General features: G+C 47.9%; 1 protein-coding gene across 1 annotated transcript in view; it reads right to left on the bottom strand.

The window, feature by feature from the left end:
• The window catches only part of SLC35F2 (solute carrier family 35 member F2), a 52,285-nt gene extending 38,166 nt beyond the window's left edge, over positions 1 to 14,119 (bottom strand). Inside the window, exon 1 of the mRNA XM_039222832.1 lies at positions 13,606 to 14,119. Coding sequence (XP_039078763.1) covers positions 13,606 to 13,715 — 110 coding nt within the window. The 5' untranslated portion in view covers positions 13,716 to 14,119. The remainder of the gene's footprint in view (positions 1 to 13,605) is intronic.
• Between the last annotated feature and the right edge of the window lie 13,778 nt (positions 14,120 to 27,897).

Genomic DNA, 27,897 nt, shown 5'->3' with positions numbered 1-27,897 from the left:
AGCCGTCTTGGATTAAACCATTTTCATCATTTGCCAGGGAGGAAATAAATCCACGCCACCAAGCCACAAACTACAGAACTAGATGTATGCAAACAACAAAAGTAAAAATTGTAAATTTAGTGATCTCTTCTTGAATATTGTCCTAAGTGACTCTTAGATAGTCAAGAATACAAGGGAAACATATTAATATTCACCCTCTATGCCATAAAAGGGAGGGAAATTAGCAAGAGTCACTGTATTAGGCTCTTACATATGTATTTTTTAATGTTTGTTTATTTTTAAGAGAGAGGGCTAGTGGGGAGCGGGGAGCAGAGAGAGAGGGTGACCAAGGATCCAAAGCAGGCTCTGAGCTGACAGCAGAGAGCCCAGTACGGGGCTCAAACTCTTGTAAGCTCTTATATATATTAATTTACTGGATTTTCATAAATCCTAAAATGTAGGTGTCATTTTGCCAAAATTCAAGGGTCTTTTAACAAGGTTCATAGGATAAGTAAATAACAGCACTGGATTAAAATCCAAGTAAGATTCTAAAGCCTGTGGGGGCGCCTGGGTGGCTCAGTCGGTTAAGTGTCCAACTTCGGCTCAGGTCATGATCTCATGGTTCATGGGTTCGAGCCCCACGTCGGGCTCTGTGCTGACAGCTAGCTCAGGGCCTGGAGCCTGTCTTTGGATTCTGTATCTCTCTCTCTCTCTGACCCTCCCCTGTTCACTCTGACTCTCAAAAATAAATAAAAAAACATTTAAAAAAAAAGATTCTAAAGCCTATGTTCTTTCCATTCTATTATGCTAAGAAAATAACTGTGGGAAGAAAGTAAGAAAGGTGCTCAGTTCCAGAGTGCTGAGCTCTCAAACCCTATGGCATTTGGGTTGTAGCCGTCTTTCCCCCACTTTCCACACTCTGGAGTCTTTTATATGTCTCTTGCATTTGCTTTGCTAGATTATAAATGCAGAAACTATGTCACATTTTTGTGCCTCCCCATATATGTATCTACACAATATCTAATAATGTTACAATTGTTGTTATCATTGTTATTGTTACTATTGTAACTATCATTATTGTTACCATTGTTACCATCACAGTGAAACTAGGGGAACCCAGAGTGGCTCAGTAGGTTAAGCATTCAACTTCAGCTCAGGTCATGATCTCACAGCTGAGTTTGAGCACTGGGCTCTGTGCTGACAGCTCAGAGCCTGAAGCCTGCTTCAGATTCTCCCTCTCTCTCTCTCTCTGCCCCACTCCCACTAATATTCTCTCTCTCTCTCAAAAATAAACATTAAAAAAAATTGTCAAGCAGTGAACATAGTATCTACCACATTGAGCGTGTCCTATCTCTGTATCAAGCACTGGCCCAAGAATTTCACATTTCACTGTCCTAATTCATTCAATCCTCCCAACGATCCTATGAGGTAGGTGCTATGATTATTGCCATTTTTAAAGAAACTGAAGCCCAGAGATGTCACACAATGTGCCCAATGTCACAGGGCTAGCAAATGCTAGAAGCCGGAGAGCAATCCAGGCACTGTGTCACTATCCTTCTGAAGTACACTACTAGGGACTTGAAAAATCTTTCCCATTACCCTGACAAAAGTGAGGCAGCTTCATAAAAATCACCGTGTGTCAAGTGCCACACTAAGTGCTTATATGTTACTCCATTTAAATCTCACAAAACCTCTCGTGAGATAGGGATTATGTGGACAGCTGTACCAGTGAGAAACTTGCCTAAGGTCAGAAAATCTGAGTCTGTATTTTTCCCATTGTACACATGGCCTCTCTGATAATAAAATAAGTCCTATCATACTGAAGATTCTGATACTATGTGAGGAGATCACGTGACACAAATTAACCCTGCATCTCTAACCGTAGGCACTGATGAGCACAGCCCACTTCATGACATGTTCACAAATTATTTGAGTAAGGGGAGTAAGGGGTGTTGTAATGAAAATGAGAGAGGGCATAATCTCTCTAGGCGATAGCCTGCCTCTGCTCTCTGATGTGAGATTGCTTGAAACGAGAAAGCGTGACACACATCTGCAAATCACCTATTCTTCAGATACGTGTCTCAGGACCTTGAGTCCTGCAGCCTACAGGCAGGGAGGGGGCAGCGTTAAACTGTGGTCAACACAGGGAGGGGGTCAACATGGCTTCTTAGCTCCAGGACCCTCCCCACCTCCAGAGGCCTCCGGGAGAATTCTGCGAGGGGCACCAATGGGAACATACACTAGAGAGAGGCCAGGCACGGGAGCTGAGAAGGGCCGGCAAGGTGGGTGCAGGGAAGGGCAGGGTAGGTTCCGAAGGACGGGATCAGTGTGGGGTAAGGAGGGGATCGGTGTGGGGTAAGGACGGGATCGGTGTGGGGTAAGGACGGGATCGGTGTGGGGTAAGGAGGGGATCGGTGTGGGGTAAGGAGGGAGCCAGTGTTTCAAGAGTCCGGATGAAGAGAGTGTACTGCACACCCCCCTCTCTCCACCCACCCCAGTCTGACACAGGTGCAAAAGAAACCAGACTAACCCTGTTCTCAACAAGCAGCCAAGAAGTCACAGCCCATAAAACTTGAAATTCCTACTACTTCCTGCCCACGGAGGCCAAGTCACAAGTTTCGAAGGGCTGTTTTTTTAAGCTGTTGTAAAATCTAAACGAGCATTCCTGTGGATCATCAAAACAGAAATACCGTTTTCAAACACTAAGGGTTTTATTTGCTTATTTCTGTGTGTGGTTTAAACTGTCAAATGTGATCCTGAGGTCAAGACAATCAAGCAGTCTGCAGTTCAAAGCAGGAAATCTACGGCAGACAGAAAAGCCCGGGGTGGCCGGCTTCCCGGCTCCAGCTGCGTCCCTGCCCTCTGCGGTCTGGCACTTGAACCTCCTCTCGTTCTGTAAGGTAATAAATCCTCTGTTTTACCCACACCCGTGGTGAGCCAGATTTCTCACAAACACACTCATCCAACACCAACCGGCACCAGAAAACGGCAGTCTAAGCCTGATCTAAGAAAGCTCCTGGTGCTTGGCCTGGAGGGAAGGGGAGGCGTAGGCGGCAGGGAGATTTCCTGAGAGCCCGTCAACATTCCCCGGGGATGACACCAGAAAAAGTCACTCACCTCCTTCGCCAGCTTCTGCTGCTCCTGATGAAACCCAGACAACTCTCAAACTTTTCAAAAGAACCGCCTCTTAAAGTTAAGCAAGGTGAAGTCAATTACCATTAGCGGGAAACCCGATGCAAGCCCCAACTCTCAAGGGGAATCCTTAAAGTCCACGTAAGCTGCACTGTGTACAGGGCCAACGGGTTAGTACAGAAGTAACGTGCAAAACATGGTTCTCTCACAGTAACACGGGTATCTCTCCCAAGTGGAAACACAGAAGGCCAACAGAGACCCACCTGCCGTAGTGATCAGGAGTGTGCAAGTTAGAGATATTCCTTCCATTCATCCGACTGTCAAAACCTGAGAAGTCTAATAATACCAAGTGTACTCAGCTGGAGGGAGTGTAAACTGGTACCACCACTGTTGTTTTTTAAGTTTGTCTTGAGAGAGAGCACGCACATATATGAGTGGAGAGTGGCCATAGAGAGAGAGGAGAGAGAGAATCCCAAGCAGGCTCTGCACTGCCAGTGCAGAGCCCAATGTGGTACTTGAACTCACAAAACTTGAGCCAAAACCAAGAGTCGGACGCTTAACCGACTGAGCCACCCAGGCACCCTGGTACAACCACTTTGGAAAAACAATTTGGCATTTTGTGAAGCTGAACAGTTAGTTCATACCCAAAAATCTAGCTATTCCCCCCAAAATGCTCTACATGCTTATGTGTATTGTAAAAAAGTCCTTATCCATGATTGATAGGAGACATGAAGTCTGGAAGCCTGGAAGTCCTGTTCACTACAGGAAAAAACTTGGAAAAAACCCAAATGTCCATTAACTGAACTAATAAAGTACAGTATATTCACAGCAAAGAATATTTATAGAGAGTCAAACTTGAGGGTTTTTGCAGCATTAGGCAAAAGCACGCATGAACCTTGGCAGTGTGATACGGAAGGGGAATTAAATCCCAACAGGTTATCTACGGCATGATATCCTTTTAATAAAGTAAAAACAAAATTATAATAAAAACACACTTTTTAGAAACACACAGAGGTACAAAACTGTAATAAAAGAGAGAGAGCGCAAAAGAGCAAGGAGATGGTGAAATGACCTCTGGTTGGGGAAGTAGGGGGCAGAGGTGTGACCAGGCAGATGTAAGTTACCATCACAAATTCTAGTTTCAGGGCTGCTGATGGGTTTGCAGAACTCACTGCACGAAAATAGTAATTCAGCCGTTCCTGGGCCAACGGTGAATGTATGTAGGAGCCAGGGATTATCATTACCCCGCCTCCATGCGACTGGAGTCTAAAATGGAAACTAAATGAGGGGCGCCTGGCTGGCTCGGTTGGTGGAGCATGCGACTCGTGACTTCAGGGTCACGAGTTTAAGCCCCACGTTGGGTGTAGAGCCTTCTTAAAAAAATAAAATAGGGGCACCTGGGTGGTTCAGTCAGTTAAGCTTACAGCTCTTGGTTTTCGCTCAGGTCAGGGTCTCACGGTTTTTGAGTTCGAGCCCCACATCAGCGCAGAGCCTGCTTCAGACTCTCTCTCTGCCCCTCCCCTACCTCAAAAAAAATAAATAAATAAAAATATAAAAAATTAATTAAATGATACTTCAGGAAGATGTATTATAGTATATATCCTGTGACTTTACATACTTTCTGGCTCCCCTGGGGACACAAATAGCAAAAAACTTGGCCGGGGGCGGGGCGGGGGGCGCTACTTGTCCAAGGCCTTTTTTTTTTGTTTGCTCCCCAACTGACAAGAGGCAAGGGAGTAAAGTGGTCAGGAGCACCGGCTCTGGGGCCAGACTGCCTTGTGGGGGAGGAGGGGAAAGCCGGTTGCAGCCCTTACCACTGCGTGACTATGACTATCAGGGAACATACTTGACCTGTCAATCTGCTTCCACATGTATCAAAGGGGGTGCCAATGACAGCGTTGTAATGGTCACCGCAGAAAACTGCTGGGAGGGTGACATGAGTTAATCCACCCCGAGATCCTGGAAGACCGAGCGCGCTGTAAGGGCATCAACTAAGCTTTACTCAACCAAGACTGGCCTTTATTATGATTATCTTTTAATCTTTTATAACATTTATTCATTTTTTTAAATTTTTTTTAATGTTTCATTTATTTCTAGGAGAGAGAGAGAGAGAGACAGAGTGAGCAGGGGAGGGTCAGAGAGAGAGGGAGTCACAGACTCTGAAACAGGCTCCAGGCTCCGAGCTGGCAGTCAGCACAGAGCCCGACGCGGGGCTCGAACCCACGAACCGTGAGATCATGACCTAAGTGAAAGTCNAGCTGGCAGTCAGCACAGAGCCCGACGCGGGGCTCGAACCCACGAACCGTGAGATCATGACCTAAGTGAAAGTCGGACGCTTAACCGACTAAGCCACCCAGGTGCCCCTATTCATTTTTGAAAGACAGAGAGAGCACACAAACAGGGGAAGGGTAGAGAGAGGAAGACACAGAATCCAAAGCAGGCTCCAGGCTTTGAGCTGTCAGCACAGAGCCTGGCGCGGGGCTCAAGCCCACAGACTGAGATCATGACCTGAGCTGAAGTCGGTTGTTTAACCGACTGAGCCACCCAGGCGCCCTTCTTATATACACAAGCAATTACTTTGGGAGGCAATTTGCCTTTTCCACAGATGTGATTAGCATTCAAAGCATCTCTGAAAACAACTCTTGAAAAACAGCCTAATTTAATTTCAGCCCTAACTCTTCATTGAATTTACCAAATCTTGTTGAGAAAAGGTTATTACTGCTCCTAAAATCAACTGCTACCATTTCAGTTCAAAGCCAGGCACAAAGTTAGTAGTAGAGGCACGTCAAAGATGAACTAACATCTCCTGGGTGGCTCCGTCGGTTAAGCATCTGACTCTTGATCTTGGTTCAGGTCATGATCTCACGGTTCATCTAGTTCTAGTTCGAGCCCCGTGTGCTCTGTGCTAACATCTCAGACCTGATTGGGATTCTCTCTCCCTCCCCTCTGTTCCTCCTCACTTGCACGCTAAATAAATAAACATTTTTTAAATAAACAAAACAGGGGCCCCTGGGTGGCTCAGTTGGTGAAGCATCAGACTTTGGCTCAGGTCATGATCTCGTGTTTCTTTGAAAGTTCAAGCCCGGCATTAGGCTCTCTTCTGTCATCACGGAGCCTGGAGCCTGCTTCAGATCCTCTGTCCCCCTCTCTCTGCCCCTCCCTGCCCATGCTGTCTCTCTCTCTCTCTCTCTCTCTCTCTCTCTCTCTCAAAAATAAACAAACATCAAAAAAATTTTTTTAAGGAGGAACTACCATGTCTAGCCTCAAGACAATGTCCCGGGCTGGTGACGATTACCTATTACGTCACGACATGGTAAACGTAAGGAGTTAGGAACACGCGCCTGAAGAGTAGAGAGAAGGCACGGAAGCCAAGATGCGTGTGAAGAGAGACAAGTAAGAAGACCGCCTGACTCAGTGTCCAGACTGGGGAAGCAGCCGTAAGAGGCCGGACAGGGCGAGCATCTACCAGGGAAGCTACCGGTAAAGGTGCAGACTGAGGTGCGTGCAGGGGGAGCAGAGGCTGGTCTCCGTGCCCGGAACACCCTCTGAGAAGTGGCCCAGTGACAGGGGGCCTTGGAGCTCACATCGAGAAGCCTGGATCTCACAAAAGGACCAATATCACACAACTGCACTTACATGAGGGATCGAGAACAGTCGACTCCACAGAGCCAGGGAGGACAAGGTGCTTACCAGGGGCTGAGGGGCGGGGGGCGCGAAGCTAGCATTCAACAGGTACAGACTTTCCTTATGGGATGACGACTCAATTCTGGAAACGGACAGTGGTGATGACTGCCCAGTATCATGAAAGTACTTGACGTCACTGAATGTGCCGCAATGAAAACCCCTAAAAATATACTAATTGTGTTCAGGTAGAGGAGGGCAGGCAGGGAGGATGAGGAGGGATGGGACAAACAGCCACAGCTAGAGCTCTACCCAGTAACCACTAGTGCTCACACCTCCTCAAGCATCTGGCCTACAAGCCCAACGATAAAGCAGGCAGAGCGACACACCCAGTGGGTGCCAGACACCGGCCCGGAAGCCCACCAGTTCCTAGTTCCCAACTTGCCCCCCATAAGGGGCCCTGGGGAACCCCCACGGAACCCCAGGAGCGTCCCCACGTGTGCAGAGCTGGTGCAGGTCCTGAAGGTAGCACGAACACGTGCAGGGGCATCTCTGAAACAGCAAAGCAGGTCTGGTCTTTAGAGTCAAAGGAAACCGTCACGACCCACCTCTCACCAGCCATGCGCGCTCGGGCAAGTCACTCACCTGCCATCGAAAGGCCACAAGAATACCCACCCGGGACTAAGACCTGACTGGCGAACCTGAGGAAGATGTCTGATAAGGCGTGAGCCCGATAGGGGTGTGAAGGCAGCTCGTGATGGTCCCTGGCTTCATCCAGGGTCCTCTGACTCCCGCACGGGGAGGTGGCGGGGGCAGGAAGAGACACAAACGGAAGCTACAGGGACGCGGTGACAACAGGGGCTAAAGGAGGAGAGGGGACTCCAGAAATTTTCTGCAAGTGCCATAGAGACGGGGCACCAGCCCTGGCAGCCCGGACACGGGAGCAGAGATGAGCACAAGGCAAACTGTCCGCCAGGGGCGCGCCAAGGGGGCAGCCGCAGCCGGGGGCAGGGACCGGCCGGGCCACCCAGGGCGCCCCACGCTGCACGGGGGCGACTGCTGCCTGTGCCTTTCCCCACTCCCTGCAGTATGAAGGTTCGGGCTGTCCAGCCACAACCCACTCCTCCTCCCAGCCCTCCAAACCCTGAGGGCTAATGGGCCACGACGCAGAGACTCGGCCTCCTTCCTCCAGGGCAGCGCCGACAAAGCCGGTCCCGGGCCAGCCTGCAGGGCACGGGAGAATCACAGCCCCCGGCCTCTCCATCCTGGGGCTCATCCTGGAGGGACTCACAGCCTGGCCGCTGGCCCTTCCCCGGGACGGACGGACGGGGACAGGCAGGAGCACACTCGCCCCACTTAGCGGAGGCTGGGAGTGGGGAACTAGGGGGCCGTCACTGGAGCAGCCTGCAGTCGTGAACTCTCCGCAGCAGTTAGAACAATAGGGCTCAATCAGAGGTTCTGGCCCAAGGGCGATTCTGTCCCCCCAGGAGACAGCTGACAACGTCGGGGAAGATTATCGACTGTCACAACTCGGAGGGAGAGCTATGCTGGCCTCTAGCCGGTAGAGACCAGGGGATGCTGCTACATCCTACAACGTACAAGACGTCCCCACACCAAAGAATTATTCCACCGAAAATGTCAAGAAGGCTGATATGGAAACAATGAAACAGACGGACAAGACAACATGGCTACCTTATAAACATACAGTCCGGAATGGAAATGTATTTTATTTTAGTTTTTTTTTTTTTTTTTAATTTGCGAGAGAGAGAGCGAGCGAGCAGAGAAGGGCAGAGGGAGAGACAGAATCCCAAGCCGGCTCTGTGCCGTCAGCACGAAGCCCGAAGCGGGGCTTGATTCCCACAACCCTGGGATCATGACCTGAGCTGAAATTACGAGTCGGCCGGCCGGTCAACTGACTGAGCCACGCAGGTACCCCGGAAATGTTTTGTTTCGTTTTGCTTTTTAAAGAGATGTGATCTATTATAAAATTCCTACTGGGAACTAAGGATTCACTCAATCACCTGACGTTCACTGTGTATCTATTATAAGGCAGGCGCTCTGCTCGGCAGAGTATACAAGAGGAGCCAAAAGTAAGTAGGACCCCCACCTCCTGGGGTCGGCAGAAGAGGCAGATGTTAGTTAAATAATCTCACAAATAAAACAACGAAGGGAGGAGATAGGTGGGAGACCGTAGGATCCAGAGCTCCCTAGTCCCACACTTGCACAAGCCACACAAAGCCCCTCACCTTACACCTTGGCTTCACCAACGCCACAGAACAGTGGCCTCGGCAGACTAGCAGGCCAGCGGCCGACTGCGCTGTGCACACGGGGAGCCTCAGGACATGTTTGTTGAATGAAGAGATGAAGGAGGTGCAGTTCACCATCACGAAATGACTCCTTCAAATCTTTCTGGCCCGGGGCACCCGGGTGGCTCAGTCGGTTCCAACATCGACTCAGGTCATGATTTCACAGTTGTGGGATTGAGCCCCGAGTTGGGCTCCTCGCTGAGCATGGAGCCTCCTTGAGATTCTCTCTCTCTTCCTCTGCCCCTCCCCCCATTTCACATGTGTGCGCACACACACAATCTCTCTCCCAAATTAAAAAAAAAAAAATTCCAGGCCTTAACCTTTGAAACAAAGAGGCTGAACAGAGAGAAGGAGCCGCAGGGCCAAGCCTTCTGCCGGACAGTCACAGGTGTGCACGTGTTCACTGGCTGACTTCCACCATCTGCTCCTCCTCAAGCCCATGCCCACCCCACGCCAAGCTACTTGCCGCTCCTTACGTCCTCGGGGACCCCCCCACCTGGACTGCCTTCCTCTCCTCGTTCACCTGGAACACCCTTACTCTTCTTCACCTTCCTGATCACCTTCTCTGCCGAGCTCCCCCGCCCCCACCCTGGTGAGCTTGATTCCCCCTCCTTCGTGCCGTCTGTACTTGGTGCTCACCTCTACCACTCTTGTCGTAACTCTCACCGTAACTCAGTTATGAACTCTCTGGGAAACAAGCTAAGTCCTATTCGCTCTGCAGGCCACAGAGTGGTCTAGAACCTGGTATGTCACAGATGCTCTAGGTCTGGCGAACGAAAGAATGAATGAACACACGCCCTGCGCTGTGCTTCAAAAACAAAGCGATAAAGTCTGTGCCCTCAAAACCCTACCATCTTCGACAATAAATACACGAAAAGATGTAGAAAAACTAGTGAGAATTAAAAACTAGAATTCTAAGGGCACCTGGGTGGCCCAGGCGGTTAAGCTCCCGACTTTGGCTCAGGTCAGGATCTCACAGTTCTGGGAGTTCAAGCCTCACATCGGGCTCTGAGATGTGAGCGTGGAGCTGCTTGGGATTCTCTCTCTACCTCTCTCTCTCTCTCTCTGCCCCTCTGCCACACACTCTCTCTCTCTCTCAAATAAACTTTAAAAACAAACAAAAAACCCAGAATTCTAAGTCAACATTATACTCAAAGAAAATAAATTATCAAACAGTGTTTGTATAAACCATCATACTTCCTCACAAAATTCAGAAATAAAAGACTAGAATAAACACACAAAACATTAAAATATAGTTAGTGGAGTGTAAATGATTCTGATCTTATTTTTTTAATTTTAAAATTTATTTTTGAGAGAGAGAGACTGTGCGTCCAAGCACACAGGTGGGGGTGGGGTGTAGGGGGACAGAGAGAGGTAGAGAGAGAGGAGAGAGAATCTCAAGCAGGCTCCATGCTCAGCGTGGAACCTGACACAGGGCTTGATCCCACAGCCCTGGGATCAAGGCCTGAGCTGAAATCAAGAGTGAGATGTTCAACAAGCTGAACCACCCAAGTGCCCCCAGGCTTCTTTTTATATATCATATTACATTTAAAATTAATGTAAACTCATTTTTCATCAGAATAAAATTCGTTTTTAATTTTTTTTTATTGTTTGTTTATCTTTGGGAGAGAGAGACAGAATGCAAGCAGGGGAGGGTCAGAGAAGGAAGAGACACAGAATCAGAAGCACACTCCAGGCTCTGAGCTGTCCCCACAGAGACCGATGCGGGGCTCCAACTCACGAACCATGAGATCGTGCCCTGAGTTGAAGTTGGGCACTTGACCTACTGAGCCACCCAGGCGCCCCCAGAATAAAATTCTGAAAATAAATATAACCGAAAATAAGCTTATCGTCTATTTAATGGGAAAAGGATACGTAAGTGAAATAATACTTAATGACTTTTGCTACAGACGCAAACTTGATAGTCATTATAAGAAACATGCATTTTTTTCATATACGAATTAGACTGTAGGTGTTATGGTGTAAGCTGCTAAATGTAGACAATTAAATAAATATCCTCGGGTGCTCCTGGAAACCCCTATCCTATCGCAATATTTGTCATTTGAGTTAATAGCAATAAATGACAAAAACTGAAATTATAAGCAGAGTCCACTTTGGAAAGAGTGTTTCTCATCATGAATGCCTGGTGCATAGTAAGTCCTCAATACCTTTTATCGAATGAATGATCTGATCATTCTTAAGCAAAGGAAACAAATTATCTATTCCTGAGGCAAGTATATCAGGAGTTGGGGTTACCTAGAATCCATCCCTCTCATGAAAACAGGCTCCAAATGTTTCTCCTGTGTTCAGTAGTCAGTTGCCAAAAAGGCTATTCTTTCCCCTTTTTTGTAAAAGGAGTAGAAGTGTGTCTATCCCTCTGCATACAAACCACCTCTCCATCTACTATCCACAAGGTAATAACACAACCACTCACCAGCCTCCACCCATCCCCATGGTTCCCTGGCCAAGGTTAGGGATTCGTGAAGCCAAACTCAAATTTGGGAGGTGAGTTTTAATAGAGAGTTTAAAATATTCAATATGAGGAATACTGGATATCTAGTAAACTGCACTTTTCTGATTGCTGGGTCAGACTACGAAAAATTGCAAACCAGAATCCAAGGTGTCCGGTCAGTTGCCAGAGGTAGGAATGAAAACCTTCATGAACAAAGGAGTTCTACCAACCAAAAAAAGCTTCCAGCTCAAGATGCTCAGAATAAAGATGGATAAAGGGGAGCGTACACAGAGTGCGGCAGAACAGGAGGGAAGCTTCTAGAACCCTGTCATCCCTCCTTCATTCATTGATCGATGTGCTAGGGCTGTGGGAGACAGAAAAAGGAAAAAGACTTAATTCCCACTGTTAGGGATTCCGTCCATCAGGAATGTAAGATGGCCACAAACTGCTATCACACAAGGAAGCAAGTAAAAATCCATAAAGGAGGTGCAAAAAAAGATGTGTTCAGAGATAGAAGACATCTCCCTATTTAGAAAGCTATTAGATACTCCTGACTGTACAACATTAACAGGATTTTGGAAATATTAGAACATTAGGAGGGAGAAAAGAACTCACTGCTAACCCCTGTCATCACATCTTGCTAAACGGGCATCCATCTGGGATACTGTCTGCGCGGCATCAGGACCTCTGTCGTCTCCTGGTGCAACACCACTTCGCCCAGGAACGGAGGGCTGATGGTCGGTAACAACAGGCCTTATACAGAGCAGCACCAGGAGCCAGGCCGGGGGCCCCGCCACGTAATCCTCACAATCTCCCTACAGGGTACGAACTGTTAGTACCCCCATTTTACCAACAGGAAAATGGGGCACAGGGAAGCTAAGTGACTTGCCCAAGGTCACCCAGCTAAGTGGCACAAATGGGATTTGAGTGTGGACAAACGGTGCCCTGAGCCATGACCCCACCCTGCCTCCCTCCCAGCTGAGAGCCTGCGGACACGACCCAGGACACACGCAGCTGGCGGATCCAAGGGGATCTGGGGCCAACCTTGCCGGTTAAGCACATGCATCCATTTCAAGCTACACTTATTTCCACAAAAATGCACGCACCATTCGTGATCCGGCTTTGAAAACGAGTTTTCACAATCTTCAATTTGCTTTGTTCATCTGAAAGTAAATACATAAAGGCAAATGCCCGTTTCCGGGGGGCGGGGCAGAAGTAGCAAAGGCAGGCTGAGCCGCGCTGGCGGGCCCACCCCTCCATGGTCCCCTCGCGGCCTTGCGCAGCCCGCACAGGCGCCTCGCCTCCGTCCGCCCACCCGCAAAGTGGCTGCGACAACTGAGCCGCCTCATAAAGTGGTCGGGATTCCACGAGAGCTCCCGTCTAAACGGCTGAGCACAGCACCCGCCCGGCGGATGCTCCGTAAACGTGCGCGGCCCGAAGGCACGTCCTCCGGGGACCCCTCCGCGCCGCGGGCCGCCCCTAAGCACCTGCCGGCTTCCTGCAGCGCACAGCGAGCCGAGCCGCGGCCTGGGGCCCCCGCCGGGAGCGGCCGTGCACCCCGCTCCGGCCCGGGAAGGAGGCGGGCTCTGCACCCGCTCCGGGCGGCGCCGCAAAACTCAGCCTGGATTCCTCACTTGGGCGAACTCGGTTCGGGGAGCACCGCGGGCCGGGCCCGACGCGCTCGGGCGGCAGGAGGAATTCGGGCTCGCCCACCGGCCGGGCGGGAGCGGGGACACCCCTGCCTCGCGGCATCCCTGGGGCGCTCGTCCCCGCCCCGCCTCCCGGGGAGGGGGCGGGGCACCGGGGCCCGGCCCGGCCGCGCCCACGCGGCCGGTTTCCCCCAAATCGCCCCCCACACACGCCCACGATGTCGCGAGGGCGCCAGAGAGGAGCGCGCGGCGCCTCACAAAGCCAGCTGGCGGCCGCGTCCCCGCCGCACGGGCCGAGCCGCAGGTGCCCGGACCCGGGACCCAGACCCGGCCCGGAGTCCGCGCGGCCGCCACCGCCGCGCCGCCTCCCGGCCGCGTGCGCCGGCGGCCACGTGCGCGCAGGGCCCGGGCACCCCCGCCGCCCCCGCCCCCGGGCACCCCCCGCCGCCCCCGCCCCCGCACTCACCAGGTGAGGAGCTGGCCTTTAAGCCCGCGCAGCAGGCTCCCCAGCGCCCTCGCTGCTCCCGGGGCGCGCGGCTGCGGGGCGGCGGGTCCCGCCGGCGAGGCCGCCTCCATGCGGGCCCTGCGCGCTCGGCGCCCGGAACCCCCCGACGTGCCGGGCGGGGAGGACGGCGGCGGGGGTGGGGTGGGGTGGGGGCGGCGCCTGGGCGGCCGGCGGGACCGCAGCCCGTGCCCGCGCGCGCGCTCCGGGGCCGCCCTCCTCGGGCTGGCTCGGCGCCTCCGCCGTCAGGCGCGCGCAGCCGGACCGGACCTTCGCAGGTCAGCAGCCGGACCCCGCGGAGCGCCGCCTTCCCCCGGCCTGGCAGAGGAGCCGCGGCGACCGGGGGCCCCCGGCGTGCATGGCACGGCTTTACGGCTCCGCGTCGCGACCCCGCAGATGGGGTGGTGCAGGGCTGCGCCCGGTGCGCCGACCTCGGGGCCTTGACTTCTCAGCCGCCTGAACTTTGCCAACTGGAAAGGAGCGGCTGGCCCCTCCCCTGACCACCCAGCCTCCTCCCTCCGACTAGGAAAGATACTTCCTATCTCATCTCAAAGAACTGAAGACGCTCTCGCGCCGATTCTTCTCCGCGCAAAACCTGGGTCAGGTCCCAGGTGGGCTGGGTGCGCGGGCCAGACCCGCAGGTGCCACGCGCCGGCGCGCAGCCTGGGCGCCCGTGCCTGGGCCACGCCTGGCGAGGGCTCTGCGGACGCGGGGGGACGGAGCGCCCGGCTCGGAAAGTTCCTGACACCCCTCCCCACCTCCACCACCATCATCCCAGCAACCGCCCTCCGCCCCTCACCCCGCCACCCCCACCCCATCCGCGGCCGGAGGCTCCGCGGGTCTGGCAGAAAGGGGACCATCAGGGAGCCGAGAGCAAAGGCGTCTTTATAGACAGGTGTTTCCTAACCACCTCCCTCCCTGGACGATGGGGCAGCGGAGAGGAGGGTATGAAGGAAAAGCAAAATAAAGGTAAATTCAAACCAGCTGGAAGTTCTGTAAGAGAGTTCTAAGAAAAGAACGTCGATTTTGAAAACTGAAATGTAGCTTTAGGAACCCCAGGTTTAGCATCTTACAGGAACCCCAAAGTTTAAATGAAATTATTGGGGTTTTTTTAGTTGTTGAAGAGCACGGTCATCCAGAGAGGGATGACTGACGATTATGGTACAAGAGCATATGGAAAAGAGCTCTACCAGAACTTGGGAGGATTTTCTCTAGTTATATTTGAGCGGAAAAAAAAGCAAGATACAGACAAATATGTTTAATGTGGTCTCACTTTTGTAAAGCAAACAATCCATTAGACCTTCTGCATAGACAGCGTTGAATTTTACCTGAGCCCTGTGCTCCTGGAAGATAGAGATGACCCCACACTTCTGTTTCCTCAGAGGTGGCATATTGCACAAAAACACGCTTAGAGATGGGGCGCCTGGGTGGCTTAGTCGGTTAAGCGTCCGACTTTCGCTTAGGTCATGATCTCCCGGTTCGTGGGTTTGAGCCCCGCGTCGGGCTCTGTGCTGACTGCCAGCTCGGAGCCTGGAGCCTGTTTCAGTCTGTGACCCCCTCTCTCTCTGACCCTCCCCTGCTCACACTATCTCTCTCTCTCTCTCCTAGAAATAAATAAAAATATTTAAAAAAAAAAAAAGAAAGAAAGAAAGAAACACACTTAGAGAAGACCCAAAAATGCTCTCTTGTTCCCCTAGGACGAAGCCAGATGCAGAACTTCCAAGTTCCCACCCTTTGCCCCATAAATGACGCTTAAACTGCTTTTGCCCACAGACTGTTCAGGACAAAAAGCTTGTTAACCAAAGTGGCTAAATTCCTCGTCTTCCTTCGGGCCTGGGAGCTTTCACCCACCTCAGCCTGAGGCAGCTTGTAAGCCACCTGAAAGGGTCCCTCAGGGTAAAAGTCCTCTGATCTGCTATTCAGTCAAGCCACCTTTTCATTCCACTTTCTCCAGGGCAAGGAAGAGTCCCCCAACCACTCCAATAATTCTTTCAAATAAAGTCTCTTATCTAAATCAGATTTGGTTGTGCTTTGTTTGTTTTTTTACATGTTTATTTTTAAGAGAGAGAGCGAGAGCAGGAAGGTGGAGAGGCAGAGAGAGCCGGAGAGAGGAGCCGAAGCAGGCTCCGGGCCATCAGCACAGCCCGACTCTGGGGCTCAGACCCACAAACCAGGAGATCATAACCTGAGCTGAAGTCAGATGCTCACCGACTGAGCCGCCCGGGTGCACTCTTTGTTAAGATTTTATTTTCAAGTAATCTCCACACCCAACGGGGCTCGCACTCACAACCCTGAGATCAGGAGTCCTATGCTCCACTGACGGAGCCAGCCAGGCACCCCAGAATTGTTTTTTATTTGACAATATGTATATGTAGTCATGTGAGCATGGAGAAAATGTAGGACACGTGTCAACACAGGTAACCTTAGAAAAGTTAAGGGATAGAAAAAAAAAATTTTAAGCCTGTGCTTAAAAAATATACTCCAGCATGTATGATATAGTCTGTTTTATCTTTTTTAATTTTTTCAAACTTTATTCATTTATTTTGAGAAAGACAGAGATAGCGTGAGCAGGGGAGGGGCAGAGAGAGAGGGAGACGAAGAATCCCAAGCAGGTTCTGTCTGGGCTGTCAACACAGAGCCCAATGTGGGGCTTGAACTCATGAAACTGTGAGATCATGATCTGAGCTGAAACCAAGAGTCAGACACTTAACTGACTGAGCCCCCCAAGGGCCCCAATATAGTCCCTTTTATATAAAAGTGTTGTGTCTAAACGTACGAGGTTAAAAGGTAGATTTAGATGTTATAGCAGGCTGAATAATATCCTCCTTCCAAAATATCCAGTTCATAATCCCTAGAACCTAAGAACGCTGCTTTGTATATGTGGTGTCTCTCCTGATCAGATGGGGGCCCCCAAATGTGGGGTGACCCAGTTAAGTAGGAGCCAGTGGCAGGTCAGTGAAAGAAAGGATTCACCCAAAGGAAAACAAAGGAGATAGATAGAAGTTTATTGAATCCTCTGCAAGGGAGCTTTGGGCCTGGACAGCACAGGAGAGACTCTGCCACAGGCAGTGGGCTGGGGGCTGTAGTTAAAGGGGAAGGTAAAATAGTATGGGAGATGCGAATTTTCCTTTTGTGGTACCTGTGTCCAGGCGTAATAGCCCATTGGTCGGTGAGGGCTTACAGATATTTTGAGGCGAGTCGCCGGATAAGGCTGTTTGTATTTGGCCAGGGGGGAAATATGGGCCCTTTCCACATTCCATCGCTCAGGCCTGTTGCCTAAACCCGGCCTCTACAATATAGCAAGAGAGATTTTGCAGATGTTTATTAAATGCTGTATCTTGAGATGTGGAAATTACCCTGAATTATCTGATGAGTTTTAATGTAATCACAGGCCTCCTTATGAGAGAGAAGCAGATGGAGGTTTACAGAAGGGAAAGTGATAGTGTTATGAGGCGGAGATTGGGGAAATGCACTGAGAAAACCCGCAGACCAAGAAGTCAGGGCAGCCACTGTCAGCTCAGCCCCTCAAGAAGGAAGTAGCCTTATCTATAGCCCAGTAAAACTGATTTCCAACTTCTGACCTCCAGTGCTGTCAGAAAATAACTTTGTGTAGTTTTAAGCCACTACACTGGTGGTGATTTGTTACAGCCGCCATAGGAAACAAATGCAGACTGTATACACACTAACTTGTAGAGACCATGATACATTGTCAAGTGAAGAAAGCAGGTTGCAGACTTGCAGAATAATTGTATAATATGATTCTGTTTTAGTGAACACCACCAAGGAAGTAACCAATATCTTTATGTATCCATATACATTTATACGCCTGTATTTATGCTCGCTTGTGTCTATATGACCAAGAAGAAGGTATGGAAGGGTATATACCAGGCTATTGATTTAAGTCATGGGAGTTAAGGGGGGCGGGGATGGAGAAGGGAGAACTCATCTTGTGTTCTTACTGTGGGCCTATGCTACTTCTGCAACCTGAAAATATTCAACTAAGACATTTTTTTCCACAGGTCATATTAATCCTAATTAATGTATTAGGTTCAATGTATCACCCCCACAGGAAAATGAGGTCAGGAACTATAGTCATCCACTGATGTGGATTCTGAAATTACGGACAAAGTTATGGGGCACCTGGCTGGCTCAGTCGGCTGAGTGTCTGACTTTCGATTTCAGCTCAGGTCATGAGCCCAGGGTTGTGTGGGATCAAGCCCTGGGTCGGACTCAGAGCTTAGGGTGGAGCCTGCTTAAGATTCTCTCTCTCTCTCTCTCTCTCTCTCTCTCTCTGTTTCTCCCTCCCCCCAACTCATGCTCTTTCTCTCAAAAATAAATAAATAATGAAGTTATGAACAAAGTTCTATGTATTTTCTAAACAGAAAACTTTCCTCGAAGAGTAGCAATAGTAGTATTGCTGGGGCGCCGGGTGGCTCAGTCGGTTAAGGGTCTGACTTCAGCTCAGGTCACGATCTCACGGTTTGTGAGTTCGAGCTCTGCATCAGGCTCTGTGCTGACATCTCAGAGCCTGGAGTCTCCTTTGGATTCTGTGTCTGCCTCTCTCTCTGCCCCTCCTCTCATACTCTGTCTCTGTCTCTCTCTCTCTCAAAAATAAACAAACTTTAAAAATGTTATTAAAATTTTTATATAAAAACATAGTAGTATTGCTTCCAAAGGAGCTCATCTCCTAACTGAAGATTATTGATCAGTCTGCATTATTTTGATTTCAGGATTAAAATGTATTGAATGGATCTGTGGGCATCAGTCCACAAGATTTTATCAAAGTAAATTTACTGAAAAAAAATTATTTGGGGATTGAGAGATTTTGCACATAATAGCCTTACTTCTTGCAAGTACCAAAAACCAGCTACCCCTTATTGAGCACCTACAGTATGCCAGACCTTTTGTATACATTTTCAGTTCTGTTCCAGTTATCTATGGTACATATCAAATCACCCAAAATGTTAGTGGCTTCAAACAATAATCATTTTATTATCTCTTGTGGTTTCTGTGGGTCAGAAATTTAAGAAGTTTGGGGCCAGGAGGCTCTCACTGACAGTCTTTCATGCAGTTGCAATCAGAAGACAGCAGACGCTGGAAGTTGGGGTGTCAAGGGGTGGTGGGGCTGGAGCATCCTGGGACTGACCAGCCTCGCTCTTCACTGAGTCCCGTGTGGTCTCCTGTTGTGGGCTAATTGGGCTTCCTCACAGCCTGGTGACTTCAAGGTAGTTAGTCTGCTTATATGGCAGGTGGTTCCTCCCCCCCATCCCCGCTCCCCGGCCAAGCTAGTGTCCCCAGAGGTGGAAAAAAAGTCAAAACATTGTTAATGTCCTCCAGCCAAAGACCACCAAGAATACACATGTAGTTAAACAAGCTGAACTGATTACTCCTTGCAGCGAGGGAGAAAAGCCTCATGGGAGAAGCACTGGCTGTGTCTGTAGAGGATGTTAGAAAGAACAAGACAAAGACATTAGAAAGAACAGGATTGGGGCTTTGGTTGAATGTTTGAGGAAGGACGTAAGGAAGCAAGGATTTGCTCAGGGTTGAATGCTGTTTGACTGGATGCAATTCTGATTGGTATCTCACTCAATAAGTCATGGGGCGCCTGGATGGCTCAGTCAGTGAAGCCACCTTTTTGATTTTGGCTCAGGTCATGATCTCACAGTTTGGAAGATTGAGCCCCACGTCAGGCTCCATGCTGGGCTCTGTGCTGGGTTGTGGAGCCTGCGCAAGACTCTCTTTCTGCCCTGTCCCCACTCGTGCGCAGCTGCTCTCGCTCTCTCTCCCTCCCTCCCTCTCTCTCCCTCTTTCTCTCTCAAAATAAATAAATACACATTAAAAAACCCAAATCTTATGTATACAGAGGGCAGAATAGTGTGGGGATAAACTGCAATTGGTAAAGAAGCAGCAGCCCCTCACCTCGACCAAGAGAGAAGGAGAGTTGGTATTTTGTGGGTGGCACAGCAATCCTGTTTGTTGCTTAGATAAAATTATGAACTGCCCTTGCTCTGTCTCATTTTATCATGGTCTCCGAGGAGTCTTGTCTTTGAATGGTACTCTGTGAGATTGCTTATGTCCAGTAACAGAAACAAATGGCCTAGCTGTGAGTGCCAGGCAAGCTTCTGAACGTTAAAGACTGCCTTTCTCCCCCCTTAGTATCTCCTTTTATGGCCAAGTATCAGAAGTCACGTGGGATCATCTTCATTATAATCACAGGTTTTCTAGAAGCAGCTGGGTGGCTCAGTCGGTTAAGCATCCAACCACCATGATCTCGTGGTTCGTGAGTTCGAACCCCACATTGGACTCTGCGCTGACAGTGCTGAGCCTGCTTGGGATTCTCTCTCTTCCTCTCTCTCTGCTGCTGTCCCACTCTCTCTCTCAAAATAAATAAACTTTAAAACAAAATTAAAAAAAAAAAAAATCCCAAGGTCATCTAGATGCAAGGGGAAGGAACATAGACCTGTTCTGGATTGAATGCTTGTGTGCCTACAAAATTCCTATCTTAAAATCTAACCCCCAGTGTGATGGTATTTGGAGGTGGGAACTTTGGGAGGTAACTTAGGTTACAAGAGTGGAGTCCTCGTAAACAGAGGCCATGGAGCTGGCTCCCTTTTTCTCGTGGAGGATACAGTGATAAGTGAGCATCTGTGGCCCAGAAGAGGGTTCTCACCAGGACCTGACATGCTGGCACCCAGCTCTCAGACTAACAACTTCCAGAACAGAGAAGTAAATGTATGCTATTTAAGGCACACAGTCTGGTAATTTGTTAAAGCAGCTCGAATAGACTAAGACAACCCCCCACCTCACCATGGGAGATGTGTCCCCATGGGAGATGGGGAAGCCTCAGGAGAGAGAGCTTGTGCGACGGGAGATTTTGTTGCAAAGATCTTTGGAAAGTAGAGTCGGCCACAAGTGCTTTCCACAATGCAAGGTTTATTAGCTCTTATTAGCTTATTAGCACTATTTTTTCAGAACAGTAACTGACTCTGACATCAAGGTCATCAGGCTGTTTCTCTAATTTAACTGACAAGCACCCATGAGCCTCTTTCTCAACATCTTTCTATCCTTCTTTGTAAAAAACAATTGTAAATAAACATATTTTAAAATCTCACCAAATATAACATACTGAATAATAAAAGCTGTTATGGTCATATCCATATTATGATTCTCATCAATCAAAAACCATAAGACTATAATCCTCAGTATACTACCCAAAACAATCTACACATTTAATATAATCCCTATCAAAATACCACCGGCATTTTTCACAGAGCTGGAACAAACAAACCTAAAATGTGTGTGGACCCACAACGACCCTGAATAGCCAAAGCAATCCTGAAAAAGAAAAGCTAGAGGCCTCACGATTCCGGATTTCAAGCTGTATTACAAAGCTGTAATCATCAAGACAGCATGGTATTGACACAAAAACAGACACATATATCAATGGAACAGAATAGAAAACCCAGAAATGGACTCAAAACGATATGGTCCACTAATCATTGACAAAGCAGGAAAGAATATCCAATGGAAAAAAGACAGGCTCTTCAACAAATGGTGTTGGGAAAAGTGGACAGCAACATGCAGAAGAATGAAATTGGACTACTTTATTACATCATACACAAAAATATGCTCAAAGTGGATTAAAGACCTAAATGTAAGGTACAAAGCCATCAAAATCCTAGAGGAGAATATAGGCAGCAAGGTTTCGACCTCAGCCATAGCAACTTCTTACTAAACATATCTCTGGAGCCAAGGAAAACAAAAGCAAACATGAACTATCGGGACCTCATCAAGATAAAAGGCTTCTGCACAGTGCAGGAAAAAAAAATCAGCAAAACTAAAAGGCAGCCTATAGAATGGGAGAAGATAGTTGCAAATGATATATCTGATTAATGGTTAGTATCCAAAATCTATGAAGAATTTATCAAACTCAACACCCAAAAACCAAATGATCCAGGTAATGAAGAGCCAAAAATTAAGTCCTCCATTAAGAGAAACCTCAGGCTGCACGTAGCCCCAGTCCCAGTGTCCCAGGAAAAGCCTCAGACTGTTCAAGGCTAAAGCCATCCTCGGACCTCCCTCAGTTCAGCTAATCAAAAAGAAAAAAAGAAACATTCGTATGGTCTGAGTCAAGGCTGGGAACTACAGATACAAACTAGCCAATTTCTCACCGCTTGCCCGAACCCCACGTGGGCCCTTTGAACTCACCTCATAATTGGTCATTTTCAAAGGATTCTCAAGAGTCATGATTGGGTCCCACCAAAAGTAATGAACACCTCACAGATACTGAATGGTCAAAGCTGTAATTGTCATTGGTGCTTATGTGATGATGCTACACGTACTGTAACACCCCCATCCCTTACTCCTTAAAAACCCTGTTCGCTCTTGTTCATCGCTTCACCTTGCTGCCACGACACCGGTACGCGGGTGAGCCCCTGCTCGAGCTTGTAATAAAGACCCTTTTGTAGTTGCATCGGTGCCAGTTCCTTGGAGGTCTCTGGGACTCATGATTCGGGTACAACAGTAGGAAATGGGCAAAATACATGAATAGATACTTTTCCAAGAAGACATCCAGATGGCCAACTGACACATGAAAAGATGCTCAACATCACTCATCATCAGGGAAATAGAAATCAAAACCACAATGAGATACCATCTCACACCTGTCAGAATGGCTAAAATTAACAACTCAGGCAACAACAGGTTTTGGTGACGATGTAGAGGAAGGGGAACCCTCTTACACTGTTGGTGGGAATGCACACTGGTGCAGACACTCTAGAAAACAGTACGGAGGTTCCTCAAAAAGTTAAAAATAGAACCACTCTATGACCCAGCAATTGCACTGCTAGATATTTACTCAAAGGATATAAAAATACAGATTTGAAGGGGCACACGCACCTCGATGTTTATAGCAGCGTTATCAACAATAGCCAAGGGGTACCTGGAGGGCTTAGCCCTTTAAGTGTCCAACTCTTGATTGGACAGGATCTTGTGGTTAATAAGACTAAGCCCTGAATCAGGTTCCACACTGTCAGCTTGGGATTCCCTCTTCCTCTCCCTCTGCCCCTCCCCTGTGCTGGCGCTCTCTCTCTCTCTCTCTCTCTCTCTCAAAACAAATAAGTAAACTTAAAAAAACAAACAAACAAGGGGCGCCTGGGTGGCTCAGGCGGTTATGCGTCTGACTTCAGCTCAGGTCATGATTTCTCAGTTTGTGAGTTTGAGCCCCACGTCGGGCTCTGTGCTGAGGGATCAGGGCCTGGAGCCTGCTTTGGATTCTGTGTCTCATTCTCTCTCTGCCCCTCCCCCACCTGTGCTCTGTCTCTCTCTGTCTCTCAAAAATAAATTCAAAAAATGTAAAACAAACAAAAAAAACAAACAAAAATAATAGCCAAACTATGGAAAGAGCCCAAATGTCCGTTGATTGATAAATGGATAAAGAGGATACATCCCCCACATTACTCAGCCATCAAAAAGGATGAAATCTTGCCATTTGCAATGATGTGGATAGAGCTAGACTGTATTATGCTAAGTGAAATAAGTCCGGCAGAGAAAGACAAATACCATATGCTTTCACTCATATGTGGAAACTAAGACACAAAACATATGGAGTGAGGAGCCGGAAATTAAGTCCTCCATTAAGAGCAACCTCAGGCTGCACGTAGCTCCAGTTCCAGGAAAAGCTTCAGCTAACGCCACCCTCAGATCAGCCAATCAAAAGAAACGTGTAATATTCCTGTGGTCTGAGTCAGGGCTGGGAACTGCAGGTAGTTACTCTGTACAAACTAGCCAATCACTCACCGCTTGCCTAAACCCCATGTGGGCCCTTTGAGCTCACCTCATAATTGGTCATTTTCCAAGGATTCTCAAAGGTCGTGATTGGGTCCCACCAAAAGTAACGGACGCCTCACAGATACTGAATGGTCAAAGCTGTTACCATGTGTGCTGTGCAATTATGATTGGTGCTTATGTGATGATACTATACGCACAGTGCATGCACTGTAACACCCCCGTCCCTGACCCCATAAAAACCCTGCTCGCTATTGTTCGGGGCTTCACCCTGCTGCCGCTGCGCCGGTTGATGGGTGAGCCCCTGCTCGAGCTTGTAATAAAGACCCTTATGTACTTGCATCGGTGTTGGCTCCTTGGGGGTCTCAGGGGACTCGTGATTCGGGCACAACAGGAGCACCTGGGTGGCTCAGTTGGTTAAATGTCCAGCTCTTGATTTTGGCTCAGGTCATGATCCTGAGGTTCATGAGACTGAGCCCCAATCTTAATAGATTCTCTCTCTCACTCTCTCTGCCCCTCCCTGTCTTTAAACAAACAAACAAACAAACATTTAAAAAATGTTTTGAAACCTTGGGGTGCCTGGCTGGCTCAGTTGGTGAAGCATGTAACTCTTGATCTCAGGGTTGTTGGCTCGAGCCCCACCTTGGGTGTAGAAATCACTTAAAAAATAAAAATAAAAATAAACAAAAATCTTTGAATCCAGAACCAATGTTTAAGGTAAAGTCATTTAATAAAATGTAAATAGGAACTTTTCAAATGTAATCTGTATTTAACTTCCTCTTAAAGCCCTTCTATAAAAAGCCTTATTTTAATACAATGGAATATTATTCATCTATAACAAAGGAAATCCTGACATTTGCAACAACATGGATGAACCTTGAGGGTATTGTGCTAAGTGAAATAAGTCAGACAGAAAAAGACGGATATTGCCTGACCTCACTTGTATGCGGAATCTAAGAAAGGTGAACTCCTAGAAACAGAGTAGAATGGTGGTCACCAGAGGCTTCAGGGTAGGAAAATAGGGAGATGGTGGTCAGACTACAATTTAAAAAAAAATTAAGTTTATTTATTTTTGAAAGAGAGACAGAATGCAAGCGGAGCAGGGGCAGAGAGGGAGGGAGACATAGAATCTGAAGCAGGCTCCAGGCTCTGAGCTGTCAGCACAAAGCCTGACGTGAGGCTTGAACTCATCAACTACAATATCATGACCTGAGCCAAAGTCAGACACTTTTTAAGTGACTGAGACTCCCAGGTGCCCATCAGACTCCTAACTTTCTGTTATAAGACGAATAAGTTCTGGGGATCTAATGTACAGCGTGGTGACAGCAGTTAACCATACTGAATTGTCAACTTGGAATTTGCTAAGACAATAGGTCTTAAATATTGTCACTCCCTCACATGCATACACACACAAAACAAAAAAAGGAGGTAATAACTATGTGAAGTGATTGTTATGCAAACTAACCGTAATGTGATAATCACTTTACCATCTATGTGGATGTCAAATCATCCTATTATACACCTTAAACTTACACAATGTTATTTGTCAACTATACCTCAAAAAAGCTGGAGGGAGAAAAAAAACCTTATCTTTAAAAGATCCGGTTTCCCCGCATCCTATTAAATACGTCTATTGCCACTATACTTGAGGCCCCCAAGGGCAAACAGCTGTCTTATTCCAGCTAAACTTCCTTAGTTTCTCTTTCACAGGTAGAGATAGCTTGCTGTCAAGCTATCTTCAATTTGAATTGCTGGAAGTACACAAGGTACCTAAAACAAAAATGCCAGAAATATTTATCATTACACAGTCAATCGATAATGCTGTGTGCTTAGACAGCAAATTTGAAGAATTCACATTAAAACCATTATCTTATTATAGACAATATTGTAAATCAATCACCAGCTATTGGTTGGGTACATACAGAGTGTGTGCACAGCACAGTTCTAGATTTGATCGGCAATATTCGAGACATGAAAACTACTTTTACCTGTTCTTCCATCTTTCCTTCCTTCCCTCCACAAACGTTTTCAGAACACCTGCTATAATCAGGGACCCATGTAGGAGGCAGGGAAAATGTAATAATAAATAACACTTGGTCTTGCCCTCAAACTGTCTAAAATTCAATAGAGAAGATCTGTACACAACCCTAACGGACCTTATCATCTGTGCAAGGAGTAGAGGTTTTGAAACAGAAGCTTCTATCCAGGATGATTTCTCAGTCCCAGCCAGTCCCTACTCATGCCCTCTCTTCTTCCTGCTCAGTCCCGAAAGATTTCTCTTCCCTTCATCCCTTCCAGGTGCTACTGCCCAAATCCTTTTTCCTGAGATAATCCAACCTCTGAATAAGGAGTTAAAATAAGGAGTTAAGAGCTAACCAAAAGGAAACAGATGTGGAATTCAACAACAACAGCAACAAAATAAAAAATAAAAAAAAAGAAGGGGAAAATCACCTGGAGAAACTATAACTCTGTAATTACCTCTAGCTATTTCTTACTGTCTAGTTCCACGGCTTCGAATACTATCCACAGGCTGCCTCCCAAAATCTTTATCTCCAGCGTGAGATTGCCCCGAGCTGAAATTCACATATCTGACTGCGTACTTGATATTGCCACTAGGAAAGCTTAGAGACATCTCAAATATGGCCCAGACACAACCCTTCTTTCTCCATTTCCTGTTTTCTTTGCCATTCACTCCAATCCCAGTATTAAGCCTCGATGTATCCGTTCTTAGGCTGAGAAATCTAGAAGCCAGCCTTGGTCTCTCCTTTCCTCTTCTCCCCTCCATGCCATCCAACAGCCTATCTTTTATTTCTGTTGCTAATGTACATCTTAAACCCACTCACTTGTCTCTGTCTCCACCACCATAGCACGGACTAACCAAAATCTCCAGCCTAGATCGTGGCACTAGGCTCCTCTACATCCTACGTATTCTGTTCTGGTCTCTGTACAATCCTTACCCAAAATGCCTATGAAATTAGGTCACTGTCCTGCTCATTAGCCCTCACTGCTGCCTGTTTTATTCAGAATAAAATTTAGGCTTCGTACTCTGGTCTACAATGCACCTGCCCATGTCTTCAGATTGCACAAGGCACTATCCTTTCTATTCCTCTAACTCCAAATTCATCTCATTTCCTCTGTCTAGAATAATCTGCCTCTAGATTATTAGACCATGATCTCAGTGTGGACTCAGCTCCAGTGTCACCGATTTAGAGAAGGCTTCCCTGACATAACTTAATCCACTGTCTCTCAGTCTCTTATCAAATTTAATGGGCACATATTTTTATTTATTTATTGTGAGAGAGACATAGAGAGCGTGAGGGAGGGAGGGACAGAGAGAGGAGGGGAGAGAGAGAATCCCAAGCAGGCTCCACACTGGCAGCGCAGAGCCCAACATAGGGCTCCATCCCACAAAACTGTGAGATCATGACCCGAGCCAAAACCAAGAGTTGGACACTTAACGCCCTGAGCCACTCAGGCGCCCATGGGTACTTTTTTTTTTAATCATAGAAATGTTTATAACTAAGTTGTGTTCCCCAGTGTGTCCTGCTAAGCAGGACCAAGGACGCAGGGCCACCACCCTGGTAAACCAGAAGGCAAGACCACCCTGGGGGGCCCAGTGACAGAGCCTCAAGCCAAAGAGCATTATTCTCAAGCCTTAAAATCTGATGGAATTTGCCCTGCTAGTGTTCTGACTTACTTGGGACCAGGGACCCCTTTCTTATTTCTGGTTTGTCCCTTTTGGAAGGGGGATGTCTGTCCTATGCCTGTCCCACCACTGTATTTGGGAAGTAGATAATTTGTCTCATTGCACAGATTCACAGCGGAAGAGGAATTTTGCCTCAGGATGAGCCGCGCTCTGAGTCTCACCCACTCCTAATTAAGGTGAAATCTAGATGGGATTTTAGACTTAGAACTGACGCTGGAATGGGTTAATACTTCTGAAGCTATTGGCATAGGCTAAATTTATATTGCACGGGAGAAGGACATGCCAGAGCGCAGAGTGCTTTGGGTTGAATTGTCTCCACCAAAATGTATATGTTGAAGTCTCGATTCCCCAGAACGTGGATGTATTTGGAGGTCAGATCATTCAAAAGGTAATTAAATAAAACGATGAAATTAGGACAGGTTAATCCAGTAAGACTGGTGTCCCTAAATAAAAGGAGATTAGGACATAGACACTTATGTACAGAGGGAAGACCATGTGAGGTCTTACAAGCCAAGTAAAGGTGTCTCAGAAGAAACCAAACCTGCTTGCTGATGCCTTGTTGGACTGCTGGCCTCTACAACTGAGAAAACACGTTTCTGCTGTTTATGCCCCCTAATGCGTGGTCCTTTGTTATGGCAGCCCTAGCCCACTAATTCAGAAATTATCTGGAATTGGCTCATTTATTTAATTACTAATTAAAGAGTGCCCAAAAGAATGCCCGGCTCCTCTGGTAGGAACAGCCCCATAAGTGCCCCGATAAACAT

Source organism: Hyaena hyaena, unplaced genomic scaffold (genome assembly GCF_003009895.1).
Source record: "Hyaena hyaena isolate Hyena2069 unplaced genomic scaffold, ASM300989v1 scaffold_1190, whole genome shotgun sequence".
Taxonomy (NCBI): domain Eukaryota; kingdom Metazoa; phylum Chordata; class Mammalia; order Carnivora; family Hyaenidae; genus Hyaena; species Hyaena hyaena.
The sequence above is the reverse complement of the archived record's forward strand: the minus strand, read 5'-3'. Positions and strand labels throughout refer to the sequence as shown.